Here is an 18,820-nt window from a genome sequence, read left to right as displayed (position 1 = left end):
AGATATGAGCTGCTCGGCTTTCTCTGGAATAATGACATCACCTCTTTCTGTATGGTACTGGGGTACCATACAGAAGAAGGGGACCTCGATGAATAAACACATGGTGTGCAAATGTCATTTTAAAATAGTAGGATACCAAAGATGAGTGGAGTTTTTGCTTCCCTGAAATATTGGTGAAAACCCGAACATATTGAGCTAGCTTTCACATTTTTTGCATAGGGGTGACTTTTTTAAGGTGGTTTTTAATTCTAAATGGACCTTAAATGGCCCCTAAGGGTCAGAGAAGCTACTTTCAACAATTCTGGGTCATTTCTTGTTACAGAATGGTGAAATGCATAGGCTTTTTAAGGTAGTGTTTGATCTTCCAATGAATTTTACATATTTCCTGAGGATTGGGGGGTTCCTTTCAAGAATGCTGGACCCTTCCTTGTTTAAAAATAATGAAATGTATTGGTTTTCTCGCAGAATTGCTGTGCGTCTTTGGCTCCGTTAATGGGCCAAATTCAGGCAAAGATTCGGCCCTGATTAGTCCTTGAAACAGACAACAGGTGTGAACCGAGCCTCAATGGTTCTGGAGGACTAAGGATTGTTGTTTTAACAATAGTGGACCCTTTCTTTGATCCAAAATGGTGAAATTTCGTTGAATTCAATGTGGAAGGCTTTTTTTAAGGTGCTTTCTGATTCTACAATGGAAATTAAATGGTTTCCGAGTGTTGGGGAAGTTCCTTTCAACAATCCTGTTCCAAAGAATGGTCACTCATTTTCTTTCACAATGTTTTTATTGAAAAAAAATAATAGAAAAGAATAATTGAATGCACATTCAAGTCAGCTGTCAACAGCTTTTAAAATGATCTAGAGCAGCATTGCGGTTGACAGTGGTGTAAAAGAAGTAGCCAGTGTGGGGTTCATCCCATCCAATGGTTGGTCAATGGCCAAGGGAAGGATGGATCCTGACAGAGTGAAAATGTTTCAAGAAGGAAGGCTTGCTAGCAGTGTTAATTTTGGCAACAAAAACATTTTCGTCAAAGTTTTTGTCAGAGGCATTTTTACAGTGACGAATAATAAACGAAAAGTATAGCACATTTTTTTCCACTGATGAAAACTATGACGAAAATTAATTTTATCCTTGTGAATTAACTTCCATTTTTTTACAGAGCTCCACCTGCTTCCACAATCTGCTCCCGCATTGTGATAAGACAACTGCCAGAGACCAGACTCAGAGAGAGCAGCACTGTGCATTACAGGCCAAGCCAGGCTGAGGCCTCCCGAGTCGCGTCTCCCAGCGAGACTGAGTCTGTCCCACTCCCGAGTCCCGACTCACGAGGCGCCTGCACCGCCAGGCACCCAGAGCAGACTGTGAGTGTGTACAGTAACAGTTGTGTAGTACATTACAACTACAGCAGGCCTAAGGCCTCCCATCAGACCACCATCCATCCAGAGCACTGTGTTTGCACCTGTGCACCTGTGCATTACAGGCCTCCTCTGACCACAGGCAGTGGCATCCAGAGCACTGTGCATTACAGGCCATCCCTAAAACCTGAGACCACCATCCAGCACTGTGCAGCATTACAGCAGGCCTCCTCTGACCACCGGCATCCAGGTCACTGTGCATTACAGGCCAACCTCAGACCTACCTGAGACCACTATCCAGAACACTCTGCAACCTTACAGGCCTCCTCAGACCACTGTCCAGAGGACTGTGCAGCATTGCAAGCCTCCTCAGGCCATCCAGAGTGGCCAAATCTAAATCTGAGATTGCTCAAACCTTAATACCATAAACATAACATGATATTAGATTTGTTTACTCCAGGCGTGTATAATGAGTTTTGAAATTCGACTAATTATGACTAAAACTAAAACAATTGCAGAACACTAAAATGGGACTAAAACTAAAATGCCATTTTAGTCCTAAGACTAATTCCATGTACACACGACCGGACTTTCTGGCAGACTAGGTCCGACGGTCTTCACAACGGACTTTCGACAGACTTCCGACAGACTTTCCGAATGAACGGACTTGGCTACACACAATCACACCAAAGTCTGACGGATTCAACCATGATGATGTATGACCGGACTAGAATAAGGAAGTTCATAGCCAGTAACCAATAGCTGCCCTAGCGTCAGCTTTCATCCGTCGGTCTAGCATACAGACAACCGGATTTTTCGACCGGAATTGAGTCCGTCGGAAAAATTTGAAACATGTTCTAAATCTAAAGTGCGTCTGACTGGCAAAGGTCCGATGAAGCCCACACACGATCAAATTGTCTGCCGGATTTGTTCCGTCTGACTTTTGCTGTCGAAAAGTCCAACCGTGTGTACACGGCATAAGACTAAGACTAAGTACAAATTTGCTGCCAAAATTAACACTGCTTGCTAGTCAAAAGGTATCAGGAGTAAAGGAAATGGAAAAAAAAACAAGATTCAAAAAAGGAAAAGAAGTACAGGTAGTAAAAAAATAAAGGGAAGGAAAGGAGGATAAAAAGTGGAGGGTGGGATGGTGGAGGGGGCTGGCAAAAAGCAATCCTCTGGGGGGTAGACTGTGTGGTTTTCTATTCAAGGAAAATTACAGATCCATAAAATGCGTGGGCGGTTGCGTAGTCAGAAAGTGTCCATTAAGAGGATCCGCACAGCCAGTCGTCGCTCTTAAAAATCTGCATGTTTTTTGAAAAACCACAGTGCACAAACACAGATAAAACCAGTTGACGTGTTTCAGCCTACAAGGCCTTAGTCATAACTACATTAAAACACAGAACATTGACAATAAATAGTATCACTAGATGCCATAGACTCCACCCATCAATTGCCTTAATTGATTGCAAATGGTCAGCAAAAAAGAAACAGCTTTAACAGCTGCAGGATGGATTCAGGTATATATTTCTAAGCTTTGCAAACAAATTGATACAATCATATATAAACATATGCAATAAAAAAGAAACAAATTAAATCAATTAGTGTCTGCCAGGGAGGGCAAAACAGATGTGTAAATACAATCATCATAACAACCACAAAGAGAAAGATAAGAGCAGAGGGCAATTAGTGCAAGTGTAAATCCAGATCCCACCTCAAGTTTAACCCATGAGGTGATCTAGTATTCAGTCTAAAACTCCACCTGTCTCTCCCTGTCCCCTCCCCTGGGTGAAGAACACAGCCTTTCTATTCCCCTAAACCTGAATTAGGAAAGATTGCCCTGGTGGCATTCCCTAAAGTGACGTGTTGCATTAGAAATGTGCTTGACATTAAGATTATTGGTGTCACAATAGTGTTCCTCTATACAGGTTCTTAGGGTGCGTTTGGTACAACCCACATACTGTAGCAGTGGGGGCCTGCCCATAAGGGGCGCTGGGGCGCCGACCCCATCCAATGTGTCCGACCTCCTAATCTTCATGCGGGAGGCCGAACACATGGATTCCAATCCAGTTTTTTTTTTTAAATCACGTGATTAGAGCTTTGGGCTTTGAATGGCTTCCAAACACGGTGGGGGTCTCCCACCCAGTTGTGCGACAATAGCGAATGAATGTCTCTGGCAAGGAAGGGCTTAACACTAGGGGCAATCAAGGGGTTAAGTGTGTTTGTGTTTCTAACTGTAAGGGGAGGGGACTGATCGTGGTTCCTAGCTAATAGGAAGTCATGATCTGTCATGCCTCTCAGAACAGAACAGGGATTTGTGTGTTTACACACACACGTCCCTGTTCTACCCCTCGCGAACGTCGGCCACGAGCATTGGCACCCCAGTTGTGCAGCAGGCGCGCCTGCTATCCCGATCCTGCGAGCCGACATATAGTTAAAGGGCGCTCGCGGGATCGTGCTGACCTGCCACAGTAAAATGATGGCAGCTGGTCGGCAAGCGCTTAAAGCTTTAGATTGGCAGGTTCGCAAACCTAGACCAAGATTTACCAGTCACCTGTCTGCGATCTACTGGTAGAGGAGGAGGAGGGAGGAGATGCAGACCCGCCGTGAGGAAACGCAGGAGAAGCTGATGCCCGCCACTAGGATGGAAGCGCTGCCCACGTCATTGATAGGGTAAGTGGAAAATCAACCAACCATCCAGTGGGGGGGTGTGCGATTGACCTGACCAACTGGGCGGAGGTGGGGGGGATGCATTGTTTGTCACCCCCCAAACAAAAACACCAGTCGCCACTGTACTGTAGGTTGCAAGTGATAAGGTAGACTACAAAACTTGTACCAAGGGGAATTTGTTGTTTCATAGTAAATTCCACTCCTGTTGCTGTGAAAACAAAAGTCTTACCTAACATTCTCCAATGGCAGTATCTACAGATTTTAGCATTGCAGGGAAAATTTCCAGGATATGACCGCCAGGTGGGTTGGCATCTGTTAATAGAGGAAAAGAGACTGGGTGACAGAATTTCCTAATATTGGTGCTCGTCTACTGGAGAAACGGCAACCTGCTTGCATTATGTGATATAAACTGTTATCACTGTAAAGAATAGGAAGATTCTTTTTTATTATTTTAATTATTTGGTGGTATTCTTTTGAATATGTCGTTACAAAAGTTCTCATACCTCATAGCTCTAGAATTAGTGCCTAGAAAAAGTATTCACACCCCTTGAAAATTTTCACATTTTGTCATATTGCAATCAAAAACATCAATGTATTTTACTGGGATTTTATGTGACAGACCAACACAAAGTGCCACATAATTGTGAAGTGGAAGGAAAATGATAAATGGCTTTCATTTATTTTTACAAATATCTGAAAAGTATGGTGTGTATTTATATTCAGCCCCCCCCCCCCCTTTACTCTGATAACTAAAATCTAGTGGAACCAATTACCGTATATACTCGAGTATAAGACGAGTCTTTCAGCACATGTTTTAGGCTGAACCCCCCCCCCCCCCCCATGTTTGTCGGCTGTCCATTGTTACAAAGCCCCTCCTCCTCCTCATCCGTGATAGAGGAACACTGATACAATGCTGGGAAGCTGTATCAGTGTTCCATCTATCATGGACAAAGAGGAGGAGGGGCTTTGTTACAATGGGCGGCCACCGAACAGACTGCATGACACAGCGGGAGACACCCGCTGTTTTAGTAATCAAAGGTACAGTTGCAGATGGGCACAGTGAGGCTGCAGATGGGCACAGTGAGGCTGCAGATGGGCACTGATGATACAGGTCGGCACAGTGAGGCTGCAAATGCACACAGTGAGGCTGCAAATGGGCACAGTGAGGCTGCAAATGCACACAGTGAGGCTGCAAATGGGCACAGTGAGGCTGCAGATGAGCACAATGAGGCTGCAGGTGGGCACAGTGAGGCTGCAGGTGGGCACAGTGAGGCTGCAGATGGGCACTGATGATACAGGTGGGCACAGTGAGGCTGCAGATGGGCACTGATGATACAGGTGGGCACAGTGAGGCTGCAGATGGGCGCTGATGATACAGGTGGGCACAGTGAGGCTGCAAATGCGCACAGTGAGGCTGCAAATGTGCACAGTGAGGCTGCAGATGAGCACAATGAGGCTTCAGATGGGCACAGTGAGGCTGCAGGTGGGCACAGTGGGGCTGCAGGTGGGCACAGTGAGGCTGCAGATGGGCACTGATGATACAGGTGGGCACAGTGAGGCTGCAGATGCACACAGTGAGGCTGCAGATGCGCACAGTGAGGCTGCAAATAGGCACAGTGAGGCTGCAAATGTGCACAGTGAGGCTGCAGATGAGCACAATGAGGCTGCAGATGGGCACAGTGAGGCTGCAGGTGGGCACAGTGAGGCTGCAGGTGGGCACTGATGATACAGGTGGGCACAGTGAGGCTGCAGATGGGCACTGATGATACAGGTGGGCACAGTGAAGCTGCAAATGCGCACAGTGAGGCTGAAAATGTGCACAGTGAGGCTGCAAATAGGCACAGTGAGGCTGCAGATGAGCACAATGAGGCTGCAGATGGGCACAGGGAGGCTGCAGATGGGCACAGTGAGGCTGCAGATGGGCACTGATTATACAGGTGGGCACAGTGAGGCTGCAAATGCACACAGCGAGGCTGCAAATGGACACAGTGAGGCTGCAAATGGACACAGTGAGGCTGCAAATGCACACAGTGAGGCTGCAAATGGGTACAGTGAGGCTACAGATGAGCACAATGAGGCTGCAGGTGGGCACAGTGAGGCTGGAGGTGGGCACAGTGAGGCTGCAGATGGGCACTGATGATACAGGTGGGCACACTGAGGCTGCAAATGGGCACATTGAGGCTGCAGATGGGCACAGTGAGGCTACAGATGGGCACAATGAGCCTGCAGATGGGCACTGATGATACAGGTGGGCACAGTGAGGCTGCAGATGGGCACAGTGAGGCTGCAGATGGGCATTGTTTACCCAGTAGCTGCTGCATTTCTGGGCCTAGGCTTATACTCAAGTCAATATGTTTTACCAGTTTTTTGTGGTAAAACTAGGTGCCTTGGCATATATTTGGGTTGGCTTATACTCGAGTATATACGGTACCTTCAGAAGTCACCTAATTAGTAAACGGAGTCCACCTGTGTGTAATTTAATCTCAGTATAAATACAGCTGTTCTGTGAAGCCCTCATAGGTTTGTTAGGTTAGCTCAGTGGCAGGTACGTGATCTGGCACCGAGCGGCCGCCCTGCCGCAGTAAATCTACAATGGGCGGCCGCTAACCGGTTGAAAAATAAATAAATAAATTTACTGTGATATTTTCAATACTTTTGCATGTTTAATCTCCCCCTCAACCTTGTGTACAAAGACATTATAAAACATATACAGTACGTATACAATGTATTTCTTACCAGCTGGATGCCTGCCAGCATATTTAAAGCTTATTATACATCATTGTTGCAAAACTGTAACAAGATTAATAAATTATGCAACCATTGATTTGGCATTTGTGCTCCGATTTGTTTATTGTGTACTTGTTTGCAAGCAAGTTAGCAACATATTTTCCTTAATATTTATTAGCATAACAACATCAAGCAGAATCAAATCCCGAAGCCAAGTCATGCGAGGATCTGTTTTCATACTGAAAGACAATAATGTTAAATCAGTCCGTTGATTAGTTTAAGTTATTCAATGCGCAGTCTAATAAAATATGCATAACGTACTATTTGCATATCTAATCTATTACATATTAATCGCTTTTGTCGTTACCTAAGTCTTTTGTTTCTGACTATTTCCTTCTGTATGTTTCCTAATTTTCCCACTATGGAAGTACCGAATTTTATATGTAGTGTTGTTCTATTTCTAATGCCGCTTTATGCATCGACCTACCGCCTTATCCACTTCAGCCCCAGAATGATTTGCCCCCCTTCATGACCAGGCCATTTTTTTTTGCGATGTGGCACTGCGTCGCTTTCACTGACAATTGCGCGGTCCTGCGGCACTGCACCCAACAAAATTGACATCCTTTTCCCCCCACAAATAGAGCTTTCTTTTGGTGGTATTTGATCGCCTCTGCGATTTTTCATTTTTGCGCTATAAACCAAAAAAGCGACAATTTTTACTTTTTGCTATAATAAATGTGCCCCCCAAAAAATAAAAAAATCTTCATTAGTTTAGGCCAGTGATGGCGAACCTTGGCACCCCAGATGATTTGGAACTACATTGCCCATGATGCTCATGTACTCTGCAGTGTAGTGGAGCATCATGGGAAATGTAGTTTCAAAACATCTGGGGTGCCAAGGTTCGCCATCACTGGTTTAGACCGATATGTATTCTTCTATATATTTTTGGTAAGAAAAATCGCAATAAGTGTATATTGATCGGTTTGCGCAAAAGTTATAGCATCCACAAAATAGGGGCTATATTTATGGCATTTTTATTATTATTTTTCTTCTTTTACTAGTAATGATGGCAAACTGTGATTTTTAGCGGGACTGCGACATTGCGACAGACAAATCGGGCACTTTTGACACATTTTTGGGACCACTGACATTTATACAGAGATCAGTGCTATAAACATGCACTGATTACTATGTAAATGCCACTGGTAGGGAAGGGGTTAACACTAGGGAGCAATCAAGGGGTTAAATGTGTTCCCTCGTGTGTGTTTCTAACTGAGGGGGGGTTGGGACTGACTAGAGGAGGAACAAGACCGCTGTTCCTAACGATCTGTCTCTCCTCTCCTGACAGAATGGGGATGTTTGTGTTTACACATACACATGTCTGTTCTCGCTCTCGTGCCCATGATCACGTGCTCTCGTGCCCATGATCACGTGGGGCCGGAGGACATCATGCCTGCTGCCCATTCTTTAACAGAATTCAATGCAAGTTGTGCCAAAGTTACACTGAAAGTAGTGCAGAAATGTTTTTCTAAGTCGGAGCGACTCAAGACGCTCCTGTTATAATGGTTCCATTGCACTTAATAGGGGAGGAACTTTTCATGCGACTTGTGCACTCAAAGTCGGAGCACATGTCGCACCAGTGTTAGCCGGCCTGAATGAGGAAACATGGAAAAAGTGGGGAAGGTCTAGCTGGGATTATACTAACTAGCACTAAACAGGAGGGGAGGACTAAGGGAGATATCAAAATTACATAGTTAACAAGTTGCAGTGGCCCAAAAACTCATTAGGTGAAAGAATACTACAGAAAAACATGCAGTTTAGTACAGCACAGAAAAATATGGGGCAAAACAAATCTATTTGTACCTTTTGGAAGATATGATTTTTTTTTTTGAGGTGAACCACTAGACCCCCAAGGCTAATTCTGACATTTATCTCCTAAAAAAAAAATCAGCCTTTTTTTTTGCTAGAAAATTACGTTCAGAACCCCCAAAGATTATACATTTTTGAACCCCTTCCCGACCAGCTGCCGCAGTTATACCGCGGCAGGTTAGCGCTGCTGTGTGAGCTGTCGTAGCTGTACGTCGGCTCTTTAAGGCGCTGTAGCAGGCGCGCAGACGCCACTGGAAATGCCCCCGCAGCATATCCCTGGAAACCAATGCGTGTGCCCAACAGGCGCGATGACCGCTGGGCACCTGCGATCGCTCGTGACAGAGCGAGAACCAGGATCTGTGTGAGTAAACACACAAATCCTGGTTCTCTCACGGGAGAGGAGACAGACCGCGTGTTCATACTAAGTAGTCAGCCACACTCCCCCCCACAGTTAGAAACACACATAGGGAACACAGTTAACCTCTTGATCGCCCCCTAGTGTTAAAGAGGAGTTGCACCTAAAAAAAAAATATTAAAAGCCAGCAGCTACTAATATTGCAGCTGCTGACTTTTAATAAAATCACACTTACCTGTCCCAGGTTCCAGCGATGTCGGCGGCAGATGACGAACGATCGCTCGTCTCGCTGTTGCCACCGCCGCCATCCTCTGTCAGGGAATCGGGAAGTGAAGCATGACGGCTTCACTGCCCGGTTCCCTACTGCGCATGCGCGAGTCGCGCTGCGCGTCTCTTATGGTCCCCGCTGTGTCTCTGGGAACTGTGTGTTTCCCAGAACACAACGGGGGCGGAGCGTCTGCGGGGGTCTGCGGCGGTCTGGCCGGAAGTGGGTGCAGTTACCTGGATCAGATCAGATTAGCGGAACTTCCCCTTTAGGGTGAAGAACCGCTTTAACTCCTTCTCTGCCAGTGGCATTTATACAGTAATCAGTGGCTATTTTTAGCTCTGATCGCTGTATAAATGTCACTGGTCCCAAAAAAGTTTCAGAATTGTCCGATGTGTCCGTCGCAATGTTGCAGTCCCGATAAAAATCGCAGAATGCCACCATTACTAGTAAAAAAAAAAAAAAATTATAAAAATGCCATAAATCTATCCCCTATGTTGTAGATGCTATAACTTTTGTGCAAACCAATCAATGTACTCTTTTTGCGATTTTTTTATTTTTTTTACCAAAAATATCTAGAAGAATACATATCGGCCTAAACTGATGAAGAAATTAGTTTTGTTTGTTTTTCACACTGGCAGGGAAGTCAGAAAAAATCCTGCCAGCAGCTTCTTTGGAGCTACTCCACCGCTGCTCCCCATTGAAATCAATGGGGCAGCGCTGTGATACTGCTGGCAAAAGGCCGCTCCAGCAGCGTTTTGCGGATGGATTTAACCCCTTTTTGGCCGCTAGCGGGGGGTTGAAACCAGTGGCCACATAGCACCGCTAAAACGTTGGTGAATTGGCACTAAAAATAGCGCCGCTTTACCACTGACGCCCTAGGGGACTCGGTGTGAAAGGGGTCTAAATGTACCAATGGAACATTATATCTATAGTGTGCCATACAATGAAAATAATCAAAACATGAAAACACAACATATGTTGTACGCACCTTGTCTTTTAAGAAGTATTTATCTACAACTTCCCATTTCAAGAATTTCAGTCCAGCTTACATCATGTGCCATTGAGGATTTTCTATTAATCATTCAGACTGAGCATAAGCTCTACATCGTCCACCACCTACCTCCCTGCTTGATGTTCATGAACATTTCTTTTTTGGAATTCATTTATATGGGACTTGTAGCTCACTGTTCCTTATATCATTATTCACTATATGTGTACAGCACATGTTGTGTTTTCACGTTTTGGTTATTTTCATTGTCTGGCACACTATAGATACAGTGTTCCATTGGTACATTTAGCACTACACTTTGTATACTATATTCACTTTGGACCAGGGCTCGAGTCCTGCGGGAATGCGTGGGAACGACGTCCCTGCATTATTTTCACAGCGGGAACACCGTTCCCTTTGAAGGACTAGAGCTGCCCGAATGAGATGTATGCAGAGTAGCGCAGGAAGCGTTTGGCTGTAGTAAGTTCTCCCTTACTTCGCTCAGCGCTGTTCGCTCCCCGGCGGCATCTTCTCTTCTCATCTATGGTCTATCCCAGATGATGTCACAAGCCAATGGGGATAGAGGAGAAGAGAGGAGGGGCCGCCGGGGAGCGAACAGCGCTGAGTGAAGTGAGGGAGAACTTACTACAGCCAAACGCTTCCTGCGCTACTCTGCATACTGGCTAGTAAGATGACGATGTGCCCTATAATGTGCCCCCTGGTGTGCTATGTGCCCCATGCCCAAATGTGCCCCCCTGCCCTGATGTCCTATGTGCCCCACTGTGCCCCATTATGTGCCCTGATGTGCCCCCTGCCATAATGTGCCCCCTGCCCTGATGTCCTATGTGCCCCATTATGTGCCCTGATGTGCCCCATGCTGTAATGTGCCCCCTGCCCTGATGTCCTATGTGCCCCATTATGTGCCCTGATGGGCCCCATGCCGTAATGTGCCCCCTGCCCTGATGTCTTATGTGCCCCATTATCTGCCCTGATGTGTCTCATGCCGTAATGTGCCCCCTACCCTGATGTCCAATGTGCCCCACTTTGCCCCATAATGTGCCCTGATGTGCCCCATGCCCTGATGTGCCATGTGGCCTGATGTGCCCCGTGCCCTTATGTGCTATGTGCCCTGATGTGCTATGTGCCCCATAATGTGCCCTGATGTGCTATGTGCCCCATAATGTGCCCTGATGTGCCATCATGTGCCCTGATGTGCTATGTGACCCATAATGTGTCCTGATGTGCCATAATGTGCCCCTATGTGCCAACGTTTCCCCATGCCCTGATGTGTCATGTGGCCTGATGTGCCCCATGCCCCGATGTGCCCCATGCCCCGATGTGCCCCGTGCCCTTATGTGCTATGTGCCCCATAATATGTCCTGATGTGCTATGTGCCCCATAATGTGCCATAATGTTCCATGATGTGCCCCATGCCCTGATGTGCCCCATGCCCTGATGTGCCCTGTGCCCTGATGTGCCATGTGGCCTGATGTGCCCCACACCCTTATGTGCTATGTGCCCTGATGTGCTATGTGCCCCATAATGTGCCATAATGTGCCAATGTTTCCCCCATACCCTGATGTGCCATGTGGCCTGATGTGCCCCGTGCCCTGATGTGCCCCATGCCCTTATGTGCTATGTGTCCTGATGTGCTATGTGCCCCATAATGTGCCCTCATGTGCTATGTGCCCCAATGTGCCACATAATGTGCCCCATAATGTGCCCCGATGTGCCCCATGCCCTGATGTGCTATGTGCCCCATGCCCTGATGTGCCCCGTGCCCTGATGTGCCCTATAATGTGCCATAATGTGCCCCGTGCCCTGATGTGCCATGTTGCCTGATGTGTCCCATGCCCTGATATGCCCCGTGCCCTGATGTGCCCCGTACCTTGATGTGCCCCGATGTCCTATTTTTTTCTTTTTTTGTGCGGGAGTGGATCTTGGGTGGGAGTTCCCACACTTTTTAGCCCAGGACTTGACCTCTGCTTTGGACTTTGTTTTGGTGTTAGCAGCTTCTCTTTTAGTGGTTTAGTGCAGCAATTTCCCCCTTTCGTTCCCATTTCTATAATGATTTTCTAAGGCGTACAAGAAGCACATCTATAATTTATAAAATAAAAAAGCATTTACAAAAACAGTTCTTGCTTTTTTTCCACTGGTGAAGCATATTACAGTATTTTTAAAGGCTGAAGTTTGCCGTCTGATTAGGGATAAGTAAATTCTCGGAATGATCATTCCTGTAAAAATTTTACCTTGTGCTACTGAGCTCTGTGAACATCACGCTTTTTTCATCAGATGGTAAGGAAACTGGAAAACGGTGTAAAGTATCTAGGCCTGTTTGCTGGGTTACAAAGAAAATACAAAATAATAATTATGCAATATTTTATATTCATCTATCCAAAAATATTTTTTTTTTATTGTATTTTTAAGTCCAGGTGTATTTTGACTTACAGCGTAAACAGGTTTTTATAAAATGGAATGCATTGTTGATTAACCATCTTGTGTTTTTCTCCTAGGGATCACACCCGGTGTCATCATTCACGTGATGAATTTCACTCTAGATGCCAAAACAGCTGAACTGCGCTATACCGTGCAGGTGATCGCCACTGTGATCTTCAGCCTAATTTTTCTACTGGGCATGATGGGAAATGGCACTGTGATCTGGATAACTGGATGTCGGCTACAAAGAACTATCAACACTGTCTGGTTTTTCAACCTGGCCTTGGCTGATTTCATCTCGACTTTTTTGGTCCTGGTCACTGTCCTTTATTTATTACTGGACCTACATTGGCCCTTTGGGCAAATTTTTTGCAAGCTTGTCAACTGCCTCTTTGGCCTCAGCATCTATGCCAGCATCCTGCTCTTGAGTGCCATCAGCATTGATCGATGTGTTCTTGTTCTTTTCCCTGTCTGGTGTCAAAATTACCGCAATCCAAGACTGGTGATGACAACATGTGTTGTGATTTGGATAGTCTCCGTCGCCTTGGTTCCTGGATCTTACACCCTTTCGGAGATGTCTACAGAAAGTAACCGTAGCTCTTGCAAAAACTTGGATGTTTTTGAGGACTGGGAAAAAAGAGAGGCTGCCATATTCACCGTTTGTATCTTTCTATACCAGTTTTTGGTGCCGTTGTGTGTTATTCTTATTTCGTACGCAATTCTTTTAATAACACTACGCAGGAAAAAGCTAAATCGTTCCAGCAAGCCCTTTTTGGTTGTCACTGGGGTGGTCTTCTCGTTTTTTCTATGTTGGCTTCCTTATCATGCCTTAGCGTTGGCCCGAGTGTTTCTAGGTGGTCTACCATTGCTGGTCAGCCTGGTTGCTGTACCTATGTCCAAATGTTTAGCTATGTTCAATAGCTGTATCAACCCTATACTCTATGTTTTCATTGGTCGGGAATTCAAGGATATGGTAAAGAAATCAATTACACAAGTTTTTAAAACAGTGTTCGAGGAAATACCACACTAATGAGAATGGAGGTGGTTTTTTTTTCATGGACGGAACTGGAATTGGAACCTTTACACGTGCCATATTCCAACCACAAAACAGAGATGTATGGTATGGAACCATAATGCACTGGAGGCAATTCTTTTGACAACACAAAGGTCAATAGCATCTGCTGTTCTGGAAAAGTGGTAGCGAAAAATTGTTCAACAAACCAACCTCGGTGCTGGATAGAGCTTGCGCTATGTTCAACACAACATGTACAGACTCAATACAACTGGAGAATGTCAAAACAATACATACAATGTTACATAAAAAAAAAAAAAAAAAAGTTTGAGTAAATCTTTGAAGTTTAATAATGTTTAAAGGTGATTTCTAGGCATCATTTAACTTTCTCCTGAAGCTGCCCTCCCCATCTAATGCAAGTCCCAGCATTGCTAGTTTCTTGAATCTACTTCTATTAGCAAGAAGGATTTTTTTTATTACTCCCCGTGAAGTCATTATTACTCCATGTGATGTCATCACTAGGGGCAGCTGCTGGGAAGAGGTATTAGCAGAGTGCCCTTCATCAGTTTCCATTCACTTAAGGGCATCACCCACCGAGGACTCCCAAGAAAACCTTTCCCTATGGACAGAATGAGTTTAGGTCCTTGGGAATCAAGGCAGCAGCATTGCTTTGCTGGGAAAGAAATCAATGAATGTATTTGGAGAGGGACAGAGAGGTATAGTGATAGGTAGAGTTCTTTAGTCCAGAAAAAAAAAACAGACAGGGCTGACAACGCTGCTTGGGATTTCAGTGCAGCAGAGGCAGTGCTTTTTCGGGCCACAGAGGGAAGCTGCAAGCTCATTGGATTTCTAGTAGGGTCTTCAGGTATTTTTCAGTACTTGCTATATTTTTAATGATTATATATATGATTACATTGGTAATATGGAGGCCATCCATCAGCATAACTCAGGTAACTACAACCCAAACTTTTATAAAACAAAAACAGGATCACTAGAAAATCCCTTGGGATTTTACTGGAACTCAATTTTCCTTACATGTGAATGAAACCACCAAAAATGTTCACTGTTAAAATTGTATTTATACAGTTAACATTACAAAACCCTAAAGTTAAATTCCAGGTATGGCAATTTTGACAGTTTAGACCACATGTGTCAAACACAAGGTCATCTGCCCCCCCCCCCCCCCCCCCCCCAGGCCAATTCATGTGGTCCTTGCACCTCTCCAGCAGCTGCGGAAACCCCACTCATCTCTGCCCCCACCTTGTCCCAGTAGTTGGCAGCAGAAAAGAGGACAGAACTCCTCTGCCAGATCCTGTGCTACTCTGTGCAGCTGGGGAAAGGCTCATCGTTGCCCGCCCCCCCCCCCCCCCCCACCAGCAGTTGGCAGCAGAGAGGAGGTCAGAACTCCTACAGATCCTTCACTTCTCTGTGCAGCCGCAGCATTCCCTGTCTTTGCCTGCCCGGGTCTCAGCCTTTAGCAGACTCTGGCAGCAGACTCCAGCCCTCCTCTGGTCCTCTTCCAGACCCTGCATTTTCTGTTTCCCAGCTCCACCCCCAGCTTATTCCCTGCAGCAGCACAAGGTAAGGGGGGGGGGGGTGCACTGTGATGAACGGAAGGGTGAGGGACTCTTGACTTTGGATGGTGGGGAGGCTTTTGACATCTGTTGTAAGAGGGAGTGGGGTTCTCTGGACATACAGATACAACTGGCCCTTTAAGGGAAACCATAATGCCAATGCCTCCCATGATGAACTTGAGTTTGACATCCCTTGTTTAGACCAATTAAAGTATGTATACGCCATACCTGTGGGATCCCTGTGAAAGCAGGAGATCACTGTAGTGGGCATCACTACTATAATGATCTCCACTAGCTTCTGGGTCCTGTGCCCAATGGTTTCCCTGATGTGTGTGAACAAAGGAGAGCCTTTGCTTGGCTACTGGCTGCATATGGGATAAGATGAAGAGGGTGTGAGGGAGGCTGCTATGAATTTTTAGCTAAAGGGAGACTATGTTTGTAGTATCCAGGAGATCACCAAAGGAGGGAACACTGCTTGCCGCAAGAGCCTATACCAGTGATGGCGAACCTTGGCACCCCAGATGTTTTAGAACTACATTTCCCATGATGCTCATACACTCTGCAGTGTAGTTGAGCATCATGGGAAATGTAGTTCCAAAACATCTGGGGTGCCAAGGTTCACCATCACTGGCCTATACCAAGATCCCAACAGGTGTGCGATTACCTATTGATGGTCACAGCTTTGGTGAGATACTGAGGATTATAACATACTAAATACAGGAATAGATGGAGTTTGGTTCTGATTTTATTGTATTGTGTCCACATTATCCTAGGATCACAAGTAAGTAGATAAAACTCCAACGTGTTTCAGTTTTTCAGAAAATCTTCATCAGTGAACATGATGGTCAAGCTAAGGTATGATTACCTAATCTAAGGTAGGAATCTTTGTATCCATACCGTGCATTGACCATCATGTCTCCCTGATGAAGATTTTCTGAAAAGCTGATCAGCTGCTGGTTTTATATAATGTTTTTAATGAAATTATATTAATAAATGTATACTTTTTTAACCAAATAAGGAGAGCCTCTTTTTGAGATTGAGTTGTTTGCAAGTTAAAAAAAATGTTTTTTTGCTAGAAGATTACTCAGAACCCCCAAACATTATAATTTTTTCTTCTAACACCCTAGAGAATAAAATGGCGGTTGTTGCAATACTTTCTGTCACATTGTATTTGCGCAGCGGTCTTATGCCGCATACACGTGACCGGACGTTCCGGCAGACTAGGTCCGACGGTCTTCCCGACGGACTTTCGGCGGAGTTCCAATGGACTTTCCCAATGAACGAACTTGCCCACACACAATCACACCAAAGTCCAAGGGATTCAAATTATTGCTCTCGCTCTAACGATCGCGGCGATACCTCACATGTGTCGTTTTCATACGCAGGCATTACTCACGTATGCGTTTGCTTCTGCACGCGAGCTCGGCAGGACAGGACGCGTTTAAAAAAATAATAATTTTCTTATTTATTTTACCTTTTAATTTTTATTTGTACACTGTTTTTTAAAAAAAAAAAAATTTTCACTTTTATTCCTATTACAAGGAATGTAAACTTCCCTTGTAATAGAAAAAAAGCATGACAGGACCTCTTAAATATGAGATCTGGGGTCAAAAAGACCTCACATCTCATATTTACACTAAAATACAATAAAAAAAAAAAAAAAAATTGTCATTTAAAAAAAGAATTAAAAAAAAATGGCCCTTTAAGAGCTATGGGTGGAAGTGACGTTTTGAATGTAAACATTTCTAGATTGTAAACTCTAACGAGCAGGGCCCTCTGATCCCTCTTGTTTTGATTTGTATTGTAAGTGCACTGTCTGCCCCATGTTGTAAAGCACTGCACAAACTGTTGGCGCTATATAAATCCTGTATAATAATAATAATAATAATCATCCCTTGTAATAGCTAAAAAGCATGACAGGAAATCTTAAATATAAGGTCTGGGGTCAAAAAGACCTCACATCTCATATTTACACTAAAATGCAATAAAAAAAAATGTCATTTAAAAAAAGAATTTAAAAAAAAAAGACCCTTTAAGAGCTATGGGGGAAGTGACGTTATGACGTCACCCTGCGATGTGATGGAGACGGGTGGGGGCCATCTTCCCCTCACTCGTCTCCACTTCCAAGGAAGGCACAGCATCCGATTGCACCAGAGAGCGGTGGGAGGGGGGGTCCCTTTCCCGCCGCCGATAAAAGTGATCTTGCGCCGAATCCGCCGCAGAGACCACTTTTATCTAGAAGCGGACTGCCGGCCAAACACGAGGATGCCGGGGTTATGGCAGCTTGTTTTACTTTCTGTTCTTATGAATGGATGCATTACTGACTGTTGATGATGACGTTCATTTAGTCCTTTGTCCTTTGATTTAGTCCTTTGTAAAGTGAAGTTGTTGTGAGTTTTTGTATAATAATAATGTAAACAGAAAAAAAAAAAAAAAAAGTTTGTCGTTCTGTTATGTTGTTTCAATATTAACAATTTTTGTCAATAAAGTTATGTTCAGCATTAAAGCAAGGCTAAATCACATCCTACATTCGTACTAACTGTAATGCAAACAGGTTTTAACCTTTTGTCTACCGACCACTTTCACCCCCGTCCTGCCCAGGCAAATTTTCACTTTCAGCACGCTCATGCCGCGTACACACGATCGGAATTCCGTCCAGAAAAAGACCGATGAGAGCTTTTCATTGGAAAATGCGACCGTGTGTATGCTCCATAGGAATTTAGCTGTCCGAATTTCTGCCCTGCAAAAAATTGATAGCATGTTCTCAATTTTCCCGACTGAAAAACTTTCTATCGGAAATTTCCGATCGTGTGTGTGCAATTCCGATGCGCAAAAACTCACGCATGCTCAGATTCAACTACGAGACGGAAGCTATTGGCTACTGGATATTGGACTTCCTTTTTTTTAGTCCCGTTGTACGCCACCGCGTTCTTGGCGGTCGGAATTTGGTGTGACCGTGTGTAGGCAAGACAGCTTGAGCGAAATCCCATCGAAATTCCGTCGAGAAAACCATCACAGCTTTTTCCGACCAAAATTCCGATCGTGTATACGCGGTATTACACTTTGAATGACAATTGCGTGGTCATGCAATGCTGTACCCAAATTACATTTTTTTATCATTTTGTTAACACAATTAGAGCTTTCTTTTGGTGGTATTTATATTTTGCTAAATAAACAAAAAAAATACATTTTTTTTTGTTTTTTTTAAACATGTTTTTCTTATTTCTGTTATAAAATGTTGCAAATAATTGTTCTCCATAACATTAGCACAAAATGTATTACTGCTTCATTTCTTTTTTTTTTTTTTTTCATAAACATTTTTATTACATTTTAAGAATGAAAATGGTTACAAAGTATACAAATTCATACAAAAAAATATAATTTTAAAATATATTAAATATTACATATATTATATATTTTTAAATGTAACATTTAAAAATGGGAGGAAAATATTAAAGGGAACAAAAACAATCAACAAATGTAAAACTGTTTTTAAGGACATATCATAGATGTAAACAGGATCTGCTACATTTCTTTGGAGAAAATAACAAAAATCAGTATATATTGGGCA

General features: G+C 44.3%; 1 protein-coding gene across 1 annotated transcript in view; it reads left to right on the top strand.

Moving 5' to 3' along the window:
• LOC143933743 (chemerin-like receptor 1) overlaps nt 1-17,755 on the top strand; it is a 127,073-nt gene extending 109,318 nt beyond the window's left edge. Inside the window, exon 2 of the mRNA XM_077456739.1 lies at nt 12,741-17,755. Coding sequence (XP_077312865.1) covers nt 12,770-13,693 — 924 coding nt within the window. The 5' untranslated portion in view covers nt 12,741-12,769 and the 3' untranslated portion in view covers nt 13,694-17,755. The remainder of the gene's footprint in view (nt 1-12,740) is intronic.
• Nucleotides 17,756-18,820: the final 1,065 nt, after the last annotated feature.

The sequence above is a fragment of the Lithobates pipiens genome, unplaced genomic scaffold, assembly GCF_037356315.1.
Source record: "Lithobates pipiens isolate NorthernLeopardFrog02 unplaced genomic scaffold, aLitPip1_a1.2 Scaffold_27, whole genome shotgun sequence".
Lineage (NCBI taxonomy): Eukaryota > Metazoa > Chordata > Amphibia > Anura > Ranidae > Lithobates > Lithobates pipiens.
This window is presented reverse-complemented; position numbering and strand designations above follow the sequence as displayed.